At 33.7% G+C, this 18,448-nt stretch overlaps 1 protein-coding gene across 1 annotated transcript in view; it reads left to right on the plus strand.

Annotated features, from left to right (window-relative positions):
- LOC145690402 (ATP-binding cassette sub-family G member 1-like) overlaps nucleotides 1-8,572 on the plus strand; it is a 271,412-nt gene extending 262,840 nt beyond the window's left edge. The window contains exons 10-11 of the mRNA XM_081765244.1: nucleotides 340-495; nucleotides 4,913-8,572. Of these exons, the coding sequence (XP_081621370.1) occupies nucleotides 340-495; nucleotides 4,913-5,335 (579 nt within the window). The 3' untranslated portion in view covers nucleotides 5,336-8,572. The remainder of the gene's footprint in view (nucleotides 1-339; nucleotides 496-4,912) is intronic.
- The last annotated feature ends 9,876 nt before the right edge of the window (nucleotides 8,573-18,448 follow it).

The raw sequence follows: 18,448 nt of genomic DNA on the forward strand, positions 1-18,448 counted from the left end.
AGAGGTGTTGGCGAATAGTTTCTTCAATGAAGCTTTGTGCCATAAGAATGAAGATGGATAATAGAATGGACGAAAACTTTCTTTATGTCAAGCAGATTACAATCAATGCTAGAATGAACGAAAACAACCTTCATAGTTCATTTCCCTTTTGTCTAGTTATTTTATCTAAACTTTCATTTACTTTTGTATACTTTGTAATATATTTGCTCAAGTGTTAATGATATAATTTTGAATGTATGTTTTTTCCTAATGTTTTTATTAGCTGTAACTTGGATCAAATCATTTATGTTTTCATATAACGATATCGAAAAAGAAATAACAAAATTTATATTTTTACAGGTTATTTTAGGTGCAGTGTACATGTCCCTCGTTTACTATTTATCAAGTCAACCGATGGAAATAAGAAGGTTTTCTCAGTTTCTTGTTATATGTATACTGGTTGCACTGGTAGCAGAGAGTATAGGATTGGTAATTGGGTCAACCTTAAATATTGTGGTAAGTATGTTATATACCTCTAAATTTTCGTTATAGCTGCTACGGTCGAACCATACCCAAGCGGCGTCAAAGGAAACAGCATATCAATGATATGGCCCACGTTACGTTGATACATGAAAGGGATGTCGTAAACCATATACTTTTCGTTCAAGAGTGTTCTTCCTTGTGGACTGCGAAATTGCATGTTGTACATTCACTAGCCCATTTTCTCCTCTAAGCAGCAAGACAGTGTTAGTATTTTATTTGTTTCACATTTTATACTTAAGCCTCTTACTGTGTTATTTTCATTTTTGTCACTTGCATTGATCTAGTCGAGGCCTAAGGCCAACCTCGCTTAGTTAGTAAACAGTTAAAATAAATCAACATGTAACAGCTTTCAGGTATAAACTAAGTAATTTCTACGTTGCTCATGAATTTTCAAATCCGAAAAGTGATCAGAAATGGCCAAACACCAAAAGTTGTGAAATATGGGAGATGAAGAAAATAAAAACTTCAGACAAACCAAGTGAAACTGAGAACTACAGTGGCTTAGTTCTGATGCATGGGACATTTGATTAGCTCGCGTCGAGTGAGCTTTGTGGTAGACAAATGTCATGAGCGTGTTTTTCTAGGGGTTCTACATTTTCCTACCCACTTTCTTCGTTTCACCATTTCGTTCGTTATCTTCACCACCATCTCCCTTAGCCTTGAAGCATGAACAAGGGACGGTAGACCAAAGAAAGAGGTCAAATTGTATACCGTATCCACGAACATGATGACGAAAATAAATAAATAAATAAAAAAAAACAATTTCAGAAATTCTGAAATTAAACGGAAAACAAAGATGAATTATAATGATAACGACAGAGGAGAAATTACATCTCTGGAAAATAATAATTTTCATTTGTGTTACATAGACAAAGGCATCTTTTAACTATTAGTTTTTTTTTTTTTTTTTTTTTTTGATTATGTTAGAGAATCTTATATCAGATTAGCAGTATTTGGAGTATTAAAACAAACAACTGGGTAACTAATCCATAATCATTGAGTTCTTGTATATGTTGCTTCCCTAGTATTAATTCTGAATTTATCAACTTTATCAATTCACTCCGGCTCCTGATGAATTGTTTATGTATATGTAGCCTATTTTTTCTGGTTTTCGAGATAGGAAGATACCTTTCCATCCTCTGAAAGCTGCTGAGCTTCTGTTAATTGCGTACAGCCTGCTCTGTAGTTAGTGTAAAGACGAAAAATGAACTCATTTGAAACGTAATGAACTAAGCTTTTCAATGGTATGCGGATTATTACAAGTATTCCTAAAGGAGGGAAGTAACAGAAGGAAAATTTTAAAATTCTCCTTTAATTTTTTTTTTTCCAATTATCTCATGTTATTGCGTGAAAACACTGTTACTAGGGCAACAGAAGAAAGTTGGTGGGTACTACACTCAATGCCGAGGATATTGTTAAAGATTCATGTTGTTGACATGAACAGTAGTCGAGAAAAAAATCATAATGTATCTGTACGCTGGTACAAGCAATCTTGCGTGGGCTTTACGACTGTTTATTTCAATAATGTTACTTAATAATGATTTATAATTCAGTATTAATTATTTAATGCAACAAGACACAGGTCTGGAACGAAAAAATAGCATATAAGTTTTTGATTATTTCTAGTGGATTTTTTCTCACTGAAACCGAGAGAAATATATAAAAAATTCCATCTCGTCAGATTTTCTTGCAAAACTCACGTCTTTAGTGTAAATAAGCATAAAATTTCCTTTTCTAAACTGAAATCTGGTATGCTATTGTTGGAGCAAAAAATCATATCCAACAACGATTTCTTAAGTTAATTTCATATTTCTAAGAGCGACACTCAGAGAAGTGCGAATAGAAAATGCGTGGAATTGAGAGGAGTCAGTAGAAGGAGGAGTCGTAGACCGGACAAAGATGATTCAAGCCGGAACACTTAGCTTACATCCTGCATCCAATCGTGACTGTGCAGTGTTTTAGTTCTGTATTTTGGCTCTAATTTCTCCAGGCAACTTTTGTTTTATTTGTGGTGAGTACACTATTAAAAGTCAACAAAGGAACATTAGTGATTTTGTGAAGAAGATTTATTTTGCTTACTTGAAGTTGAAACTTGGGGATCAAGACAAACAATGGGCTCTTCACAAGGTGTGTAGAAGATGTGAAGAAAATCCTTGTTTGAGGTTTAAGGACAAGAAAAAATAATTTCGTTATGGCATTCCTATGATGTGGCGTAAACAGCAAAACCAAACTATTGATTACTATTTTTGTTGGGTAGATATATGACAATACTAAAAATAAAAAGGAACATATCTTACCCAAACCTTATCTTAGCTATTCGTTCAGTGCCTCATACCTAAAAAAGTACCAGTTGCACATCAACCTTCAACTTTGGATGATATTTGAAATTATTCTGAGGATGAAGACATATTTACCACAACAGAAAGAATCTAACTCAGATATTTCTGTTGATGAGGGACCCCAACCATTTTCTCAGAGCGAGCTTAATTATCTTGTTAAAGATGTCCTTTGCAAAGATAGAGCGGAATTGCTAGGGTCAAGACTGAAAAATAAACATCTGCTGACACCTGGAACTTCATTCTCCTAGAACAGGCACCGAGAGAAGGCATTTACTCAGTTTTTTTCCCAAAGAGGGAAATCTAATTTTTTGTAATGATGTTCAAGGGCTAATGAAGTGCTTTGACATAGGATATGATCCATCTGAATGGCGCCTATTCATAGATTCGTGTAAAACTCGCATTCGTATTCGTATTCGTGTAGAAGCGTACTCGTGTAGAAGCGTTGCTTCTTTCAGTTTACTCCCGATTTCTTCAGAATCTTGAGCATTTTGTTTCATTCTACATTATCAAACGGTTTCTCTAAGTCCACAAATGCCACGTAGGTTGATTTTGCTATTTGAATTCTTTTATTTATCAATAATCTTAACGTAAGCATTGCATTGCTTCCCGCTTTCCATTCATTATAAAAATTCAAACAGACCTTCTGCTAGTCAGTGATTTCAGAAGATTTTTCTTTTTCTTTTTTTTCTTTCTTTTCTTTTTTTCTTTCTTTCTTTTTTTTTCTTTTTTTTTTTTTTTTTGGTGGGAGAGATTTCAATAGATTGAGGTGAAGAGTAGTATTAGGAAAACACTGGTAATCTACATTGAGCGCAATAGAATATATGGTCACGGGGAACTCGTGACTCTGGGGCAAATTCTTCCTCAACTCACTTCCTCAAATCATCACTGTTGCTAGTAATTGTTGCTTTTCAGTCTCCTATAAATTACTTTTGTCAATATTTTAAAACATGCGTCGACAAGCTTGTCGTTGTGTGACTCTCGGATTTCCGAGCACCTTTTGATTTTATTAGTGTTATTATCTTGCACTTCTAGAAATCTCGATGCACTTACCTTCTTGTTATATCTTATCAATTAATTAATTTCTATAGCCTGTCTTAAATTTCCTGTAATTTACTTTGTATTGTTTCTGCTTATACCTCACCTATACTTCTTGTTTTCTCATGTTTCAGATTTTGTATTGCTTTATTTATTAGAAATAGATATCGCATTCTATTATTATCATTTTTCACTATATCAAATAAAATAATTAGTAGTTTAATAATCTTTAATGATCTTTAACAACGTAGAAATAAGATAAATACAACAATGTTTTTAGAATTTATAAAGAGCTCTGGTTTCATAAATCATTTATGTGGCTTACTTCCTCCACTCTCTTAAAAATGTTATACCATAATTTACGTCCCTATTATAAAATAAATTTTGGAAAATAAATGAGAATTAGTTATGATTTTGCTAGTGTAATTATATATGCACTTCAGCATTACCTTTTTTTGTTGATTTTTATGTAAAAAGTTCTCAAGTTCCTTGTATCTGATATAAAATATTTTCTATAATAGATAAGACATTCGTCCTGTTTAACAAGGCACTACATGTTTCATTTGCAATTATTCTTGGAAACATCTTTTGATTTTATTGATTTGAGTGAAACTAAGCTCTACGAATCTACTTTTTTTTGTTAGCTTATTTCTCTATGACTGTTTATGATACAGTGACTAATTGTAGAAAGTTTTCAAAGCAAGATTGTTATGTCCATTCGTGCTTTGGAGGAATAGAGGCCGAAAGACTGGTCCACATATTAAGATTGCTTTATTCAAAATTATTTGAGGTGTATTGAGGAAACTTCGCACACAGCACAAATTTGCATCTAAAATCGTTTTTCTTTCCATTTTTGTCATATTTACATTGCTTTGAATTGAGACGATTTATTTTAAAGTACTTATAATAATCTCCAGAGCGCAATGTAGTGGTAGCTACATAATAATGACTTAAAGATGACTCAGACTTTTGTGTTACTTTTTTCTGTTTTAATCTGAGTATTTTTTTTATTTCAGAATGGAATGTTTACGGGACCAGTAGTCACTGTGCCATTTATGATCATATCTGTGTACGGAATGGGCTGGGCTGATTCAGTGCCTATTTATATGAAATTTTTCATGTATTTGAGTTACCTCCGCTATGGACTAGAAGGTCTTGTAATATCGGTCTATGGCAACAATAGAGAAGGCTTGGTCTGCCCCAAAACTGAAATATACTGTCACTTCAAAGACCCACAAAGACTACTGCAAGAAGTTGGTATGGTGGGTGTCGTTTACTGGATTGATGTTGTGGCATTAATTGGTATGTTAATATTCTATAGAGGTCTCAGTTATTTTCTGCTGAAATGGAGATTATCAAGAAAGCCATCTTCAGCTGCATTAACTTATATCGGACAGTTTATTAAAACTAGGTTTAGCTTAGTACAAAATATAAAGTGATCATCTAAATTTACGTTGTCTATCACCAAAGTGTGTCATTGTTTTTACATCATTCTGTTCATTTGTGTATATATATATATGAATAAATGCGAAGAATGCATTATCAGATATTGGTGCATATGTATACACTTTTATCTTTATATTTAATTAGACATATATTTAAATTCTCTCAAAATTAAACTTGAGTATATCATTTGTAGTACTACATTTAAGGGAAAGGAGCATTAAATTATGTACATACAATTTTAGTGTTTGCCTAGATCACGTAATAAGTATTATCTAACATATTTCCACAAACTCAGAAATCCTAATTGAAAAGAAAAGCTTTCTTCTTTGGTTATAGTTGAAGTATTCAAGAAGTTTTACGAGCGTATATAAAAATATTTTACATCAAAAATATTCATGTTTGAAATAAAACACGACCAGTCATCACCATGAAAGCTGGAGACTCACTTCTATATGTGAGTAAATCCATTATTGAAAGATGTTTTTTCTTCATATTAAGCGAAAAATATTCGTATATATATTTTTATTAACTAGGCATAAGTTAAACAAAACTCCGTATTTGTTTCATGATGCAGTAAGTGTAATGGATTGTGAAATATATTTTATGTACTTGAGTACGTACTATCAACGTTAACAAAATATATATTGTAATGACTATATCTTGTAACTCATATATTGTAATGATTTTTTTTTGTATCAGTACACATGGCATATAATTTCATAGACTTGACACGACATTATATTTATTCAGCACCTAATGATTTGGTAGATCATGAAAGAGGACTATTAAAATATTATATGTGCGAAATTCACAGCTACATGTTCAGTAGTAAACAATTAGTGAAATTAATTATTAGAAATTACTTTAAAGACCCATTTTAACATGAAAGCTAAAGCAAACAAGCAAACAAGCAAACAGAAAAACGTATGATAAGAATAGAAATATTATTAATGACAATTTTAATCGCCCGATTTACGAAAATTGTAATATCTTATATACTTTTTCCCGAAGTGAATTACTATTATGAATTAAACACATGCTAATATAAATTATATATATATATATATTAATTAATAATATGTATATCCCATATTTATTTCCTATAACTCATTTCCTCATATTACTACAAAGCTAATTTTTTAAAACATATATGGGGGAGGTAAAGAAAAGATATACCGTTTCTCTTGCCTTCCATGACAGCATTCTTTGTAGTTTCGCTGATGATACATATTCCCAATCTTTCTGTTATTGATGCGAAGTGCTAAGAACGAACGTCTTTTATAATTATGTCATTTAAGGTGAAACAGATTTTAGAAAACATTAATATTTTATATACGTAGTATTGCCTGTTTTTACATTGTCTAAATTATATTTTATATGTAGAATTTTAAACAATTAATTCATTATTATGATATTTCTTAAATCAAAAGTATTAATGGAGTTGATCATCAATGTAATAAACTAAATATCAATATATGTAACGATACGTCGAAGATTATTATGATATATCGATAAACTGAAGATTATGGTGAAAGCTGATCTTACATTTTTATAGTATTGGTGTGTGAATATATTGTTTTACATTATGTAGAATAAAACAAATTACAATGAAGTTACGTTTTGAGAAATAGTATGTTTTTATAAATATATTGTATTCTAGATATTGTCTTATTATTTAGAAGTATTTTGAAGTTTTTGATACCTATGCACTATACTACCTACGTTAGTTATTGGTTTTATATGCATACCATTCCAGAAAATGTACTTCTTTCAGAATAGAAGTTGTTGAAAGTAAAAAAGAATTCTTGAACATCATTTAGACATCAATTATAAATGCTGTATCCAAGTTGACCATGAATCTCTGTAGTGAATACTACATTTTTGTTGAAGTTGTTTATGTTGATACAGTCAAATAACATTTTAAATTCTTCAATTTTTTGTTACGAACAAGTTTCAGTTTACAGAGATTTATCGAATTTCACCCATTATTTTTTTTTAAAAGGAATAACCCTTTATGAAATATTTATAATAATATGTAACGCAGAGTTGTGAGTTTAAGATTTTTTTTATTAATATGTAACACTTCATCTGTTTATTTATGTCTAAAACATCAACAAAAATTGATTTAACATGAACTAACTAACTAACTAACTCTATGGCCTATGGAACCCGGAGGTTCAGTGCCGCGTTCACAAAAGCTCTCCACTGACTTCTATCCTTAGCTAATTGCATCCAGTTTCTACTTTGTATTCCTATCTCTGCGAGATCCATCTTAATATTGTCCTCCCATCTGCGTCTAGGTCTTCCTATTGGTCGTTTTCCTATGGGTCTACCAGTCAAGACTTTGAAAGCGTTTCTACTTTCTTCCATTCTAGCTACATGACCTGCCCACCTAAGCCTCCTAGACTTGACGACCCTAACAATTTTGGGTAAACCGTATAAACTATGTAGTTCCTCGTTATGAAGCTTCCGCCATTCCCCATTCTCGTTCCTCTTGGGTCCGAATATTCTTCTCAGGATCCTGTTCTCAAATACTTTCAGTCTATGTTCTTCCCTCAGAGTAAGCGACCATGTTTCACAACCATACAGAACAACAGGCATGATTATCGTTTTATATATTTTAAGCTTCAAATTCCTCGACAGAATTGATTTAACATGCCATCGATTTTTTATTTAATGTGTAATACCATGTCAAAAATAAAAAAAAGAATGCCCTCGCGTGTTTGGAATCAACTTCTAGTTGTGAATTTGTGTTAATGCAGTTATATAATTTTGATTGATATTTCCTGTGTAAGGTTGTACAAGTGGACCTGAGAACAATTTCATTAGAAACTTGGTGGATTTTTTTTTTTCGAAGTTAATAGCTTACTTTGATTAGTAAGTTGAAACTGAATGACGTAAGGTACTGAAATGCATAACTATCTAAAAGAAAAATGTATAAGAAACTGTGATATTTCTATGCTTTAGATGTAAAACTTGAAAAAGAAAAAAGTGTATATATTTTTTTGTTTAGTGTATCAATTCATTCAAGTGTGATTGTATTTTTGCAGAAAGTTGTTAAAGTGAAAATGACTTGATTGTGAGTGATTTCTTTGAGATAACAGGGTAATGTGAAATATATTTGCTCTCTATTCTTAATTGTTTCTGTATTTTGTGAATTTGTCAAGATTTTTTCTGTCTTAATATGAACAGATGTAATTAATTTTGTATATAATATATGCTTGTGTAACACCCCATCAGTTTCCTTTAATTCTTTCTGTCCTCATTGCTTCCCATCAGTTTAGTTAATGTTTCGAATTTATTTAAAGGGGACAAAACTCATAATTTTCGTAGGACAAAGTCACCACGAAATAATTTTTCAGGCATTATTAGTAAGTAGTACACCATTTTGTTTACATATAATACGCAAACATAAGATATAATAATAGGTTTTAAAATACTTATTATTTTCTGCTTTTTCTGATGGCAATAGTTTCAGGTACATTTCATGAATACGAGGAGTAGTCGAAAAGTTCCCGGAATTCTGTTGCATCTCTTTATTACCACAATATAAGTATATATATTTACTTAATCACCTTCAAGGTTGACACCTTCGGAACACACATGCACACTTACTCCATCGCTCCTGCGATTGGTGGAAACACAAATGAAAGGCCTCTTTTGGTATCTTCCGAAGTTCAGCCGTAGCATTAGTTTTGATCTCTTCTACGTTAGCGAAACGAAAAAGGTCCATTTTTAGCTTTGTGAAGAGCTAAATATCCGATATATGCTAAACTATTTTTAAACCTATCATATTCTTTGAATCAGATAATCCCCGATTTACACATGAACTTGATGTTTGCGCGTTGCTTGATCTGTGAAATTGCACCAATTGATTACTCGTACTACACACTCCTCCGTTTAGTACATTATTCACACACTGCCTGTTAAGACATGTTTACACATGTAAATTCAGAATAGGGAACCTAGGGACTGTATTACACAAGATTCATTGTGACAGGTCCGCAAGCAGAGGAGGGCTAAGGAGGGCCTGTCCCCCCTAAACTTTTTGTGGTCCCTCCTGACCTCAATACAAAATGCTATTGTTAATACAAAAAACACAATTTAGGTATTTGCAAGATAATTTTTAATGACTTGGCCCCGCCTAACATATTCATGCCTCCCAAACCTCTGTAGCTGGTTTCAGGCCTCCATTGTCATGGCATCACAAATGCTAGAACTACAACAACATTCCGGGAAGTTTTTGACTGTCTCTCCTATTATTTTGTGGACACAAGAGTCCTGATTGAAATTAGAACAGTCTCATTATTCTGACACCTATATTTGGTCTTGAACCAAACTCTATTTCATGTACACGATAAATTTTATTATAAAATAATGAAAAACACGCAAAGATTTTTATAGTAACAAAAACACTGTGACACATATTTCTCTTTAGAAGCACATATTCGTTGCAGCCATACAGTATATATCAATTGTTTAAAAATACTTTGGCTGAAAATATGTATCTCAATTGGTCAATGAAGATTTGTTTGATTTAATATCATTTATAGCCAAGGATACAGGACTTGTCAAATAAATATGGCTGTACATATCTGTATTTTCCATTATAAATATGAAGGAGATCGTGCTTATGCTTAGGTAACTAAATTTAAATTCCATTTTGTTTTCGCAATGATGATCATGCGTTGAACGAAGATAAGATGAATATATACAGTTTGTACCCTGCGCTAGGTCACGAAGATATGATTTAAAAAATGATAGAACACCAGATGTTAGGAATGGATTTCTTCCCTAAATGTTAGAAGGAAAATCTTAGCACAGGATTAAACATCATATCTATTTAAATATCTTTCTAACATTTTACAAACTTGTGTCCCTTCAAATTTTGCATGCTATCGTGAATTCAATGAGCTATCACAGAATACAGATATGAAACTTGCACGATATGAGTAAGTGAAACTGAAACTGGAAATATAGAAACTAATGAACTTAAAATATATTTCCTTAAAACCCTGCGACAATCAGCCTTGATAGTCCTTTATTTCGTGTAATCTATTGTATATGAACTCCACATTTGTTTGTCTGTGTGGTCCTTGATGTCCAACATCCGCTTAACTTCATATCTCTTGCTGTTGTCTATAATATATATCCAAGTCCTATCCCAAATAGGCATAGATATACTTAAATCAGTTATTACAATAGGCAGAATATGCATTACTCCTTTCACTCGTACTTTAGGCGTTTTATATCCTAATAACTTAATGCTGATCCATCTGTATTGGGCAAGTGTACTGTTGTAACGCTCTAATCTAAGCAATTTTTTTTTTAAAAAGAAAAAAAAAATCTCTTGCCAATGATTCTTTCTCATTACTGTAACTACTACAACCGGTGTTTATAAGAAATTAGTTTGATTATCTTTACAATACAATCACGTACCAATGCCACATACATTCTTGATATACGACGCGTAGATTCTTAATTAAACTGCGCCCGAAACGTAAACTATCTTCAGCAAACTCTTACAAACCAACCTAAGGTTTGAATTACAATAGATATATTATCAGTAAACGAATTAAGTATCTGTTTGCATATTTATTTAACTTTATACTCGATCTACATGCATATGAGTAACCAATCCGTTATTCCGAAATCTAACTCATAACCATGTTATACAAATAAACACTGCATTAACATGTGCTTCTTTCTTAACAAACTTCTTAACGCTTTACTCTTAACTCTTATAAAGAACTTTTCCGTGATAAAAGTTACACATGTTTATACGAAAACTTTCAATTACGAGTAGAATTTTCTATCTTCTTATGAATATTTTGACTCCTGATAAATAAGAAATTTTAAAGTAACTGTAGAAGCAGTAAGGTGGAGAGTTTACAACATTCTTTGGTCTTCCCATTCTTTCCAAAACAGTTACTTTTACTTTAATCAGTCGTTATAATGTGTTAATACTGTAAAACAATACAAGGCTTGATTTTTCGACACTACATACTGCATACGAAAACTTTTTCGTATTATTGCACTTGAAAATTCATTATGTAGCCTGTACTTGTACGTATATTCTGCTGAGCAAATCATAATATCTTCAACAATTAATTTGATTGAGCACATTTCATTTCTGTAATGATCGTCAAGACTATTTTATTTTCCTAGGACGCATGGATTTCTGGGACTTTGTTTAACTCTAAGAAGGATGAGTTGAACAGGAGAGAAGGATGAGGTTACTGCTTTTTTATTTTTATATTTTTTAATTGTTTTTTTTTTATACTTTTGAGTTCTCTTTAATCTGGCACACCTGAGATTCACTATCTTTGAAATTCACTTGTAGTTTCAAGGCCTGTGATATTTCGATATATAATATATTATGCAAAGATGTGCAAGAAGATACCTCAAAGTAAATCATCTGAGATATTACACGAGTAATTAAAAAAAAAAAAACTACTTACCGCAAACAAATCTCTACTTTTCCATTACTACACAAGCTTCATGTATGTTACTTTTATGTGATCTTATATTGAAACAAAAACTCATTTGTCTAATTTTGACTCTGAGGCAAAAACTAAATACGTTTCAATATGAAAAGTGGATTATAGACCTTTCCCTTTGGCATTATGATGGCAGCCTCTTGGTATTAGATTCTTGCATTAGGTTCGGAACATCCGGTTTCAATTCCCATCCGAAGTTTTGATTTAACGTTAAGCTGTTGATCTTCACCTTCTGTAACCTAGATGCTAAAGGAACAATGAGCTCCGAAAAAAAAAAAAAATCAAGATTCCTCCAACATTAAAATGTACATTGTATGTCGTAGCATACTTCTTTAAAAATGTTACTATGTGAAAGTTAAAGTAATGTTATAATTTTGCAATCGATAGGAGAAAAAAGAAAAAGAACTATTTTCCGAAATTATCATACTGACTATTCTAGTTCATGACTTATGTTTCTTTAAATCGTAATTCAGATACAAGTTGGTCTAAAAAATTAGTTGTGGAGCAACAATATACGAGGTGTGGCAATTAAATAACGAGACTGGTGTCATAAAAGTGATGTATTGCAAAGAAAGTTACAATTAACTGTTATCCCCTTCAATATACTCCCCTCCCTATCTATACACCGCTGCATACGTGCCTTCCATTGTTCAAAGCAATGCTGTAGGTCATCAGATGTCACGCTGCTCAACAACTCTGCCGTTTTTCGTTTCACCTCTTCCACAATCTGAAAATGTGTTCCCTTCAATGCACTTTTCACTTTTGGGAATAGATAAAAGTCACAGGGAGCCAGGTCTGGGGAATACGGAGGATGTCGAGCACAGGAATGCGCTTGGCTCTAAAAACTGCTTCACAGAAAGGGTATTGAGGGCTGGCGCATTGTCTTGGTGGAGGATCCATGGATCGTTCTTCCACAAATCCGGTCTCTTCTTCCTTATTCTTTCCATCAGCTTGATTAGGACTTCTTTGTAGCTTGATTCACCGTTTGACCCTGAGGCACCCATTCAGTCATGATGATACACCTGATATCGAAAAAAAAGAACGATAAGCATTGCCTTAACTTTCGACTTGGTCATTCGTGCTTTTTTCATTCTTTGCGATGTGGGAGTCTTCCAGTGCATGGATTGACGCTTAGTCTCGGGGTCATACTGGAAAATCCATGTTTTATCACATGTGGTGACACGTGTTAGCAAGTCTCGTTCTGCTTTGAGTCGTTCCATAACGTCACAGCAAATGGTCTTTCGAATGTCCTTTTGTTCCTGAAAGAGGTTTTTCGGGACAATTTTTGCACAAACTTTTGTCATGTTTAAATTGTCATGCAAAATTTGTCTTACTGTCTCTTTGTTAATGTTCGTCATGTCTGCAATCATTCGAATGCTCAGACGTATGTCTTTTCGTACAAGTTCATTTTTTTTGAACACTTTCTTCGGTTCTTGAACTCAAAGGGCGGCCGGGTCGTTCTTTATCTTCAACCTCCTCCCTACCTTCTGAAAATCGTTTGTGCTATTCGAAAACTCGTGCACGTGACATAGCATTATCACCATACACCTCTTTTAATATTGCACAACATTCCGTCGGTGTTTTGTTTAATTTCACCAGAAATTTGATGTTAATGCGTTGCTGAACTTTACTGTTCACCATGATTCCGGCACTACTACAGAACACTGTTCTCTTCATGCAAGCCTGCAAAGAAAAGGAAAGCTTTCAGAATCATGAAATAAACAGTGGCTGCTCATGAAGGTTCAAGATCAACAAAACATCATTAGCTACCTCACCCCCCACGATCCTGCGCGACAGGAGGTTGGTAGTCTGTTTATTTAATTGTCACACCTCGTATGATCAAAGATAGAACATGTTTCTTGGAGACTGAATTCATATTAAAAAGCCCATCACTCGCTATCCGTTACTGTTTTTTGTTCTGCAGCGATAAAGGTTGAAACCAAAAAACGTTTATTTCAACCACTTTCAGTTTGAATAGAGGTTTAGAGAAGAAGATAGAACATATTCTTGGAACGCTGAATCGATTGAAAAAAACATTCTTTACATCTCTCTCAGGTTTTGGTCTATGAAAATCTGAAACCTGAAGTACTAGTAAATTTAACTACTTCCGGTTTCGATATAGTGTTGGGGGTTATAATGATATACTGTATATACACATGAGACGCTGTATCGATTGCAAAAACAATTTGTCGGTAACTGTAACAATTTCTGTTCTATGATGATAAATTTGGAAACAGGAAATTATTAATTTGCATCACTTCCAGTTTGAACAGAGGTTTAACGGAAAAGACGGGACCTATTCTTGGCAAGATGAATCGATTGTAAAAATCTGTATCTTGATTTTTCTTCCCGTTTTCTGTCATGCAATTCAGTATTGAAACCGGAAGTAATAGTAAATTGGAAACACTCCCTATTTTGGTAGAGTGTTGTCAATAGTTATGTTCCCTTAAGATGCTAAATTGCTTGTGCAAAAACAGCTTCTCACTATTTGTTATAATTTTCGTTCCATGGTGATAAACGCTGAAACCGGAAATAGCTAATCTGAACCGGTTTGAAAAGAGGGTTAAGGTAGGAAATGAAACTTATTTTTTGAACGATGAATAGAGTACAATAAGCCACTTCTTGATAGTTTACTGTCTTTGATCTGCTCAAATAGGTATTGAAACCGGACTTTTGTGGAAGTGGCTAATTTTAACCACTTTCGATTTGAATAGAGTGCTAACGGAGAAGATGGAACTTATTGTTTTCACATTGAATCGATTGCAAAAACCGCACTTCGATATCTCTTACCGTTTTTGCTCTGATACTTGTCAACAATAGTAATCCAGTCGCTAGCTTTCGGTTTTACAGCTTCACGCTAGCTTTGGTTCGGTCCAGGTCGGGTTTTACAGCTTCACGTGGATTCCGAACCAAATGAGCTCCCACCGGAAATCGAATCCGTGTCTCCCACGCCAAAGGTGAGTAATAGATAGATATAAGGAGTGACATTTACTAAGTAGGAATCACATGTAGAAGAGGTTTTACACATGTAGAAGAGGGATATGTAGAAGAGGTTTTACACTTGTGTGACTTCTTATTTCTGAATAGGTTATAAAGTTGTCAATCTCCCCCGTGCAATACATATATTATAAAACAGTATGGCAAGAATAACTAAAAAGTGACAAAATCTAAATAAATAACCTCACCCAGTGGGATTCGAACCAACTTCAAAGGTATTGAATCTCCACAAAAAGAAACAACACGCATGACTTTCGAAACAAATACAAAGTTTTCTCCAGTTGTATGGATAGATAACGAACTCTCATAATATTATTATATAACGAATTTTGTGGTCTAAAAACGTGTGTTCTCCTACAACCAATTTTTCTGCATTTGCCAAGGAACTATTTTATTCTAAGTATCACTGCATTAAATAGCAAAATAGAAGCTCAGTATTTCAAGCAGCGAACTATGAGCTGTGATCGGAAATCTCGTTATTCTTCCCCTATGACATCCCTCTCTATTACTCCGAATGCGTTGTTGCTCAACCTACAATTTTTAGGGACTTAGAAAATCAGGCGCGTAATTATATTTTAGAGAAGTGTACAAAGTAGTGTCAAACTGTATTTGATTGTAAGAAATCAAACATCATAAACGTCATTTTATGTGTGGGAGAGAAAGAAACACAGGAAACACACACGTAGACCAGAATGTAAGATACACTAAAAGAATTAAAAGTTTTAACACGTTTTCTCGGCAAATTATTTAAAATTATTTTTCACGTAACCAACCCGACCTACCTTCTGCAGCTGAAAAAAATAATCAACCTAGTAGAACTTTTACTAGGGACATAAACAGGGATTTATTTCAACGGAAGGATGCATTTAATATGAAAATAAATTATATTAAAATTTGTAAAATTACTCATACAATTAGTCTAAATTTACAGGAAAGTCGGGATTACAGGGAGTGGGTCCTCCGTACCCATCCCTTGTGTACCTTCCTGGCTATCACACGTTCAACATTTTTCAAAATCGACTTTGTTCACGATTAGAAATCTGTTCACCACACTGTCTAGGTCCAATTTGCTACTGCTTCATTTTGGATACTTAGCAATGCTAGCGCACTTAACCTACACTGAGTCATAGTATTACTTAAAAATGTTTTAATTAATTTCAGCTTTAAAAGAGACCTCTCTGCAGATACTGGTGTTACCGGTAAGGTTAAATGCAGCTGAAGGGAGGTACACTCATGTTTAAAATTATTCTCGCATGTCTATATACATGTTGTTGTAGGAATATATTTGATAACGAATTCGCCCGGTATTTCTTATAATGTTAGTATAATCATGTGTATAATCGGCAAAGACATGTATGTGGCAAATTTCATGTCAAAAAAGCAATTAATAAGAACAATAAAATGAAAATAAAACGTTCTTGTCCATTTAGCAATATTTTGTTTTACTCAATCTAATTTTCGTATTTATAATTCTTTTCCCATGAAATTTATCACAAATAGACCCTATACATTTCCCGATTATACACATTAAATGTACCCTGCAAAATCATTATCAAATTATATTCTTACAAGAAGACAGTTATAGATATGCGACAATCATTTTGGACATGAGTGTACCAGTCAGATACATTATTGCTATTAGTGCTCTAAAACGGGTCGGGTCAGCTCGGATCGGATCGGGTCAGTTCGGGTCGGGTTGGGTCAGCTCAATTCGGGTTATCGTGTTGGGTCAATCGGGTCGGGTCAGTCGGGTCAGTTCACTTTGGTCAACTGAGTTTAGGTTGAGCTTAAACTCGACTGGAGTCGAAAAGCTGCTGTTTTTCACTAGCTTCCTAATTAAAAAATAGCATTTTTCAATTGATTTTATAGAAACCATAAATCTATTTTGAACACTTGCAGCTAGTGTTTTTATGGTAAATGCTTATTTTTGTACTTGTGTGTACTTTAATTTTTAAATGTAGAAGATTGATTTTGCCAATCGACTGTAATATTAATATCTACGTCAATTTGGAGTCTGGATTTAGAACAAAACTAGAAGTTGTTTAAGCAAGGCCAAAAGAAAGATTGGATATGGACGATCAAGCCCAAGCGGGACCGCGGTGGCTCAGTGGTAGAGAATTAATCTCTGGTGCATGGTGTCCATGGTTCGATCCCAGCTTGTGCTAAGTGGGCTTTGTGGTGGAGAAACGCCGTGTAGTGTGGGTTTTCTCGGGGTTCTCCTGTTTCCTCCCACTTTCTTCATTCCACCATTTCATTCATTTCTCATGGTCACAATCTCCCTTAGCCTCAGTGCAGATTCGAGGGACCTTAAACTGAATATTTCATTTCATTTCACCAAGCCCAAGAACATTGATACAAGAACAAGATAAAGATTGGATATGCAAGACAAAGTGCATAGTAATCTTGCTCTTGGCCTTGTTTTGGTGATCACCAAGTAGCGATGAGCATATTTTCTTGCTTTCCGTAGTATGAAAGACCATAATCAAAATCACACTTGGTCTTCATTTGTACCGATGAGGCGAGCATTCTTGGCTCTTGTATAGCATGAAAGACCACCAAGACTACGAAATGCAGGACCAAGACTTGATTGTGCAAGACAAAGAATAAGACGCAGTATTGATGACCAAGACCCAGGGTGCGAATTGTTTGAATTTCATTTGTTGGGCTGAAAGTGAGTAAATAAAATTAGTACTTTATAATTAATTATCATACTGTATTTTTAAATTTTAAATTACAAAATTCATATTATGTATCTTCTTACTTGCAACTATATATATTGTAAATTACGTTTTAATTACCGAGAAAGAGAAATCAAAGTGGCGCGGGTCCCGGAATCATAAGAACCTATTTTGGAATGAAAGTTGAAGGGTTGGAAAAATCAGAAGTGTTCTCCCGTTTCCTCAACCCTTATCATTGTAGTTAAACGATTTCCTTCTGTCTCCGGCAAGAGACTCTTGTTACTGCCTTCCGAGCAGGTGAGAACATTGACCTTGAAGAAAAATTTCGTCATATAGAACTAAAGCAAGAAAAAAAATTCTCCCACGTCAGACATTGGTATCAGTTATAAAAAGAAATAACCAAACCTCAAAAGTGCCAAATATTCATTAAGATGCATATACAAATCCCCCGCTTGATGTAGCTAGTGATTAACATGTAAGACTTCGGTACACGTGGTCCGGGTTTAATTCCCAATGGGAGTGCATTTTGGCGTTCATCCAGTGTCGTGACCATAGTGCTTTCAAACGAGTCGGGACAACTCGGGTCGGGTCAATCGAGTCGGATCATGGGTCGGGTCGGGTCAGTCAATTCGGGTTACGGGTTATAACAAAATACTTTGGTTTGAGTAATATTTACCTGTACCTTGGGCAGAAAGTACTCATACATGTGCACTATACTTAGTAGAATGTTCATTTCATATTAACAAAAGAAGAATGTTTTTAATATATGTAAGTTATTATTATGGGATAGTTGTTGCTATGGACATGTTTTATGGTTACCTAGTCAGTGAGTTTGTGTACTTAACAGTTTTAAGAAAAGGATATTATAAGTTATATCAAATAATAAACCAGTTTAGCACCGTTTATAGACGTTGTCCTTTTTATTAAAAAG

Source organism: Thermobia domestica, chromosome 7 (genome assembly GCF_964235325.1).
Source record: "Thermobia domestica chromosome 7, izTheDome1.hap1.1, whole genome shotgun sequence".
Taxonomy (NCBI): domain Eukaryota; kingdom Metazoa; phylum Arthropoda; class Insecta; order Zygentoma; family Lepismatidae; genus Thermobia; species Thermobia domestica.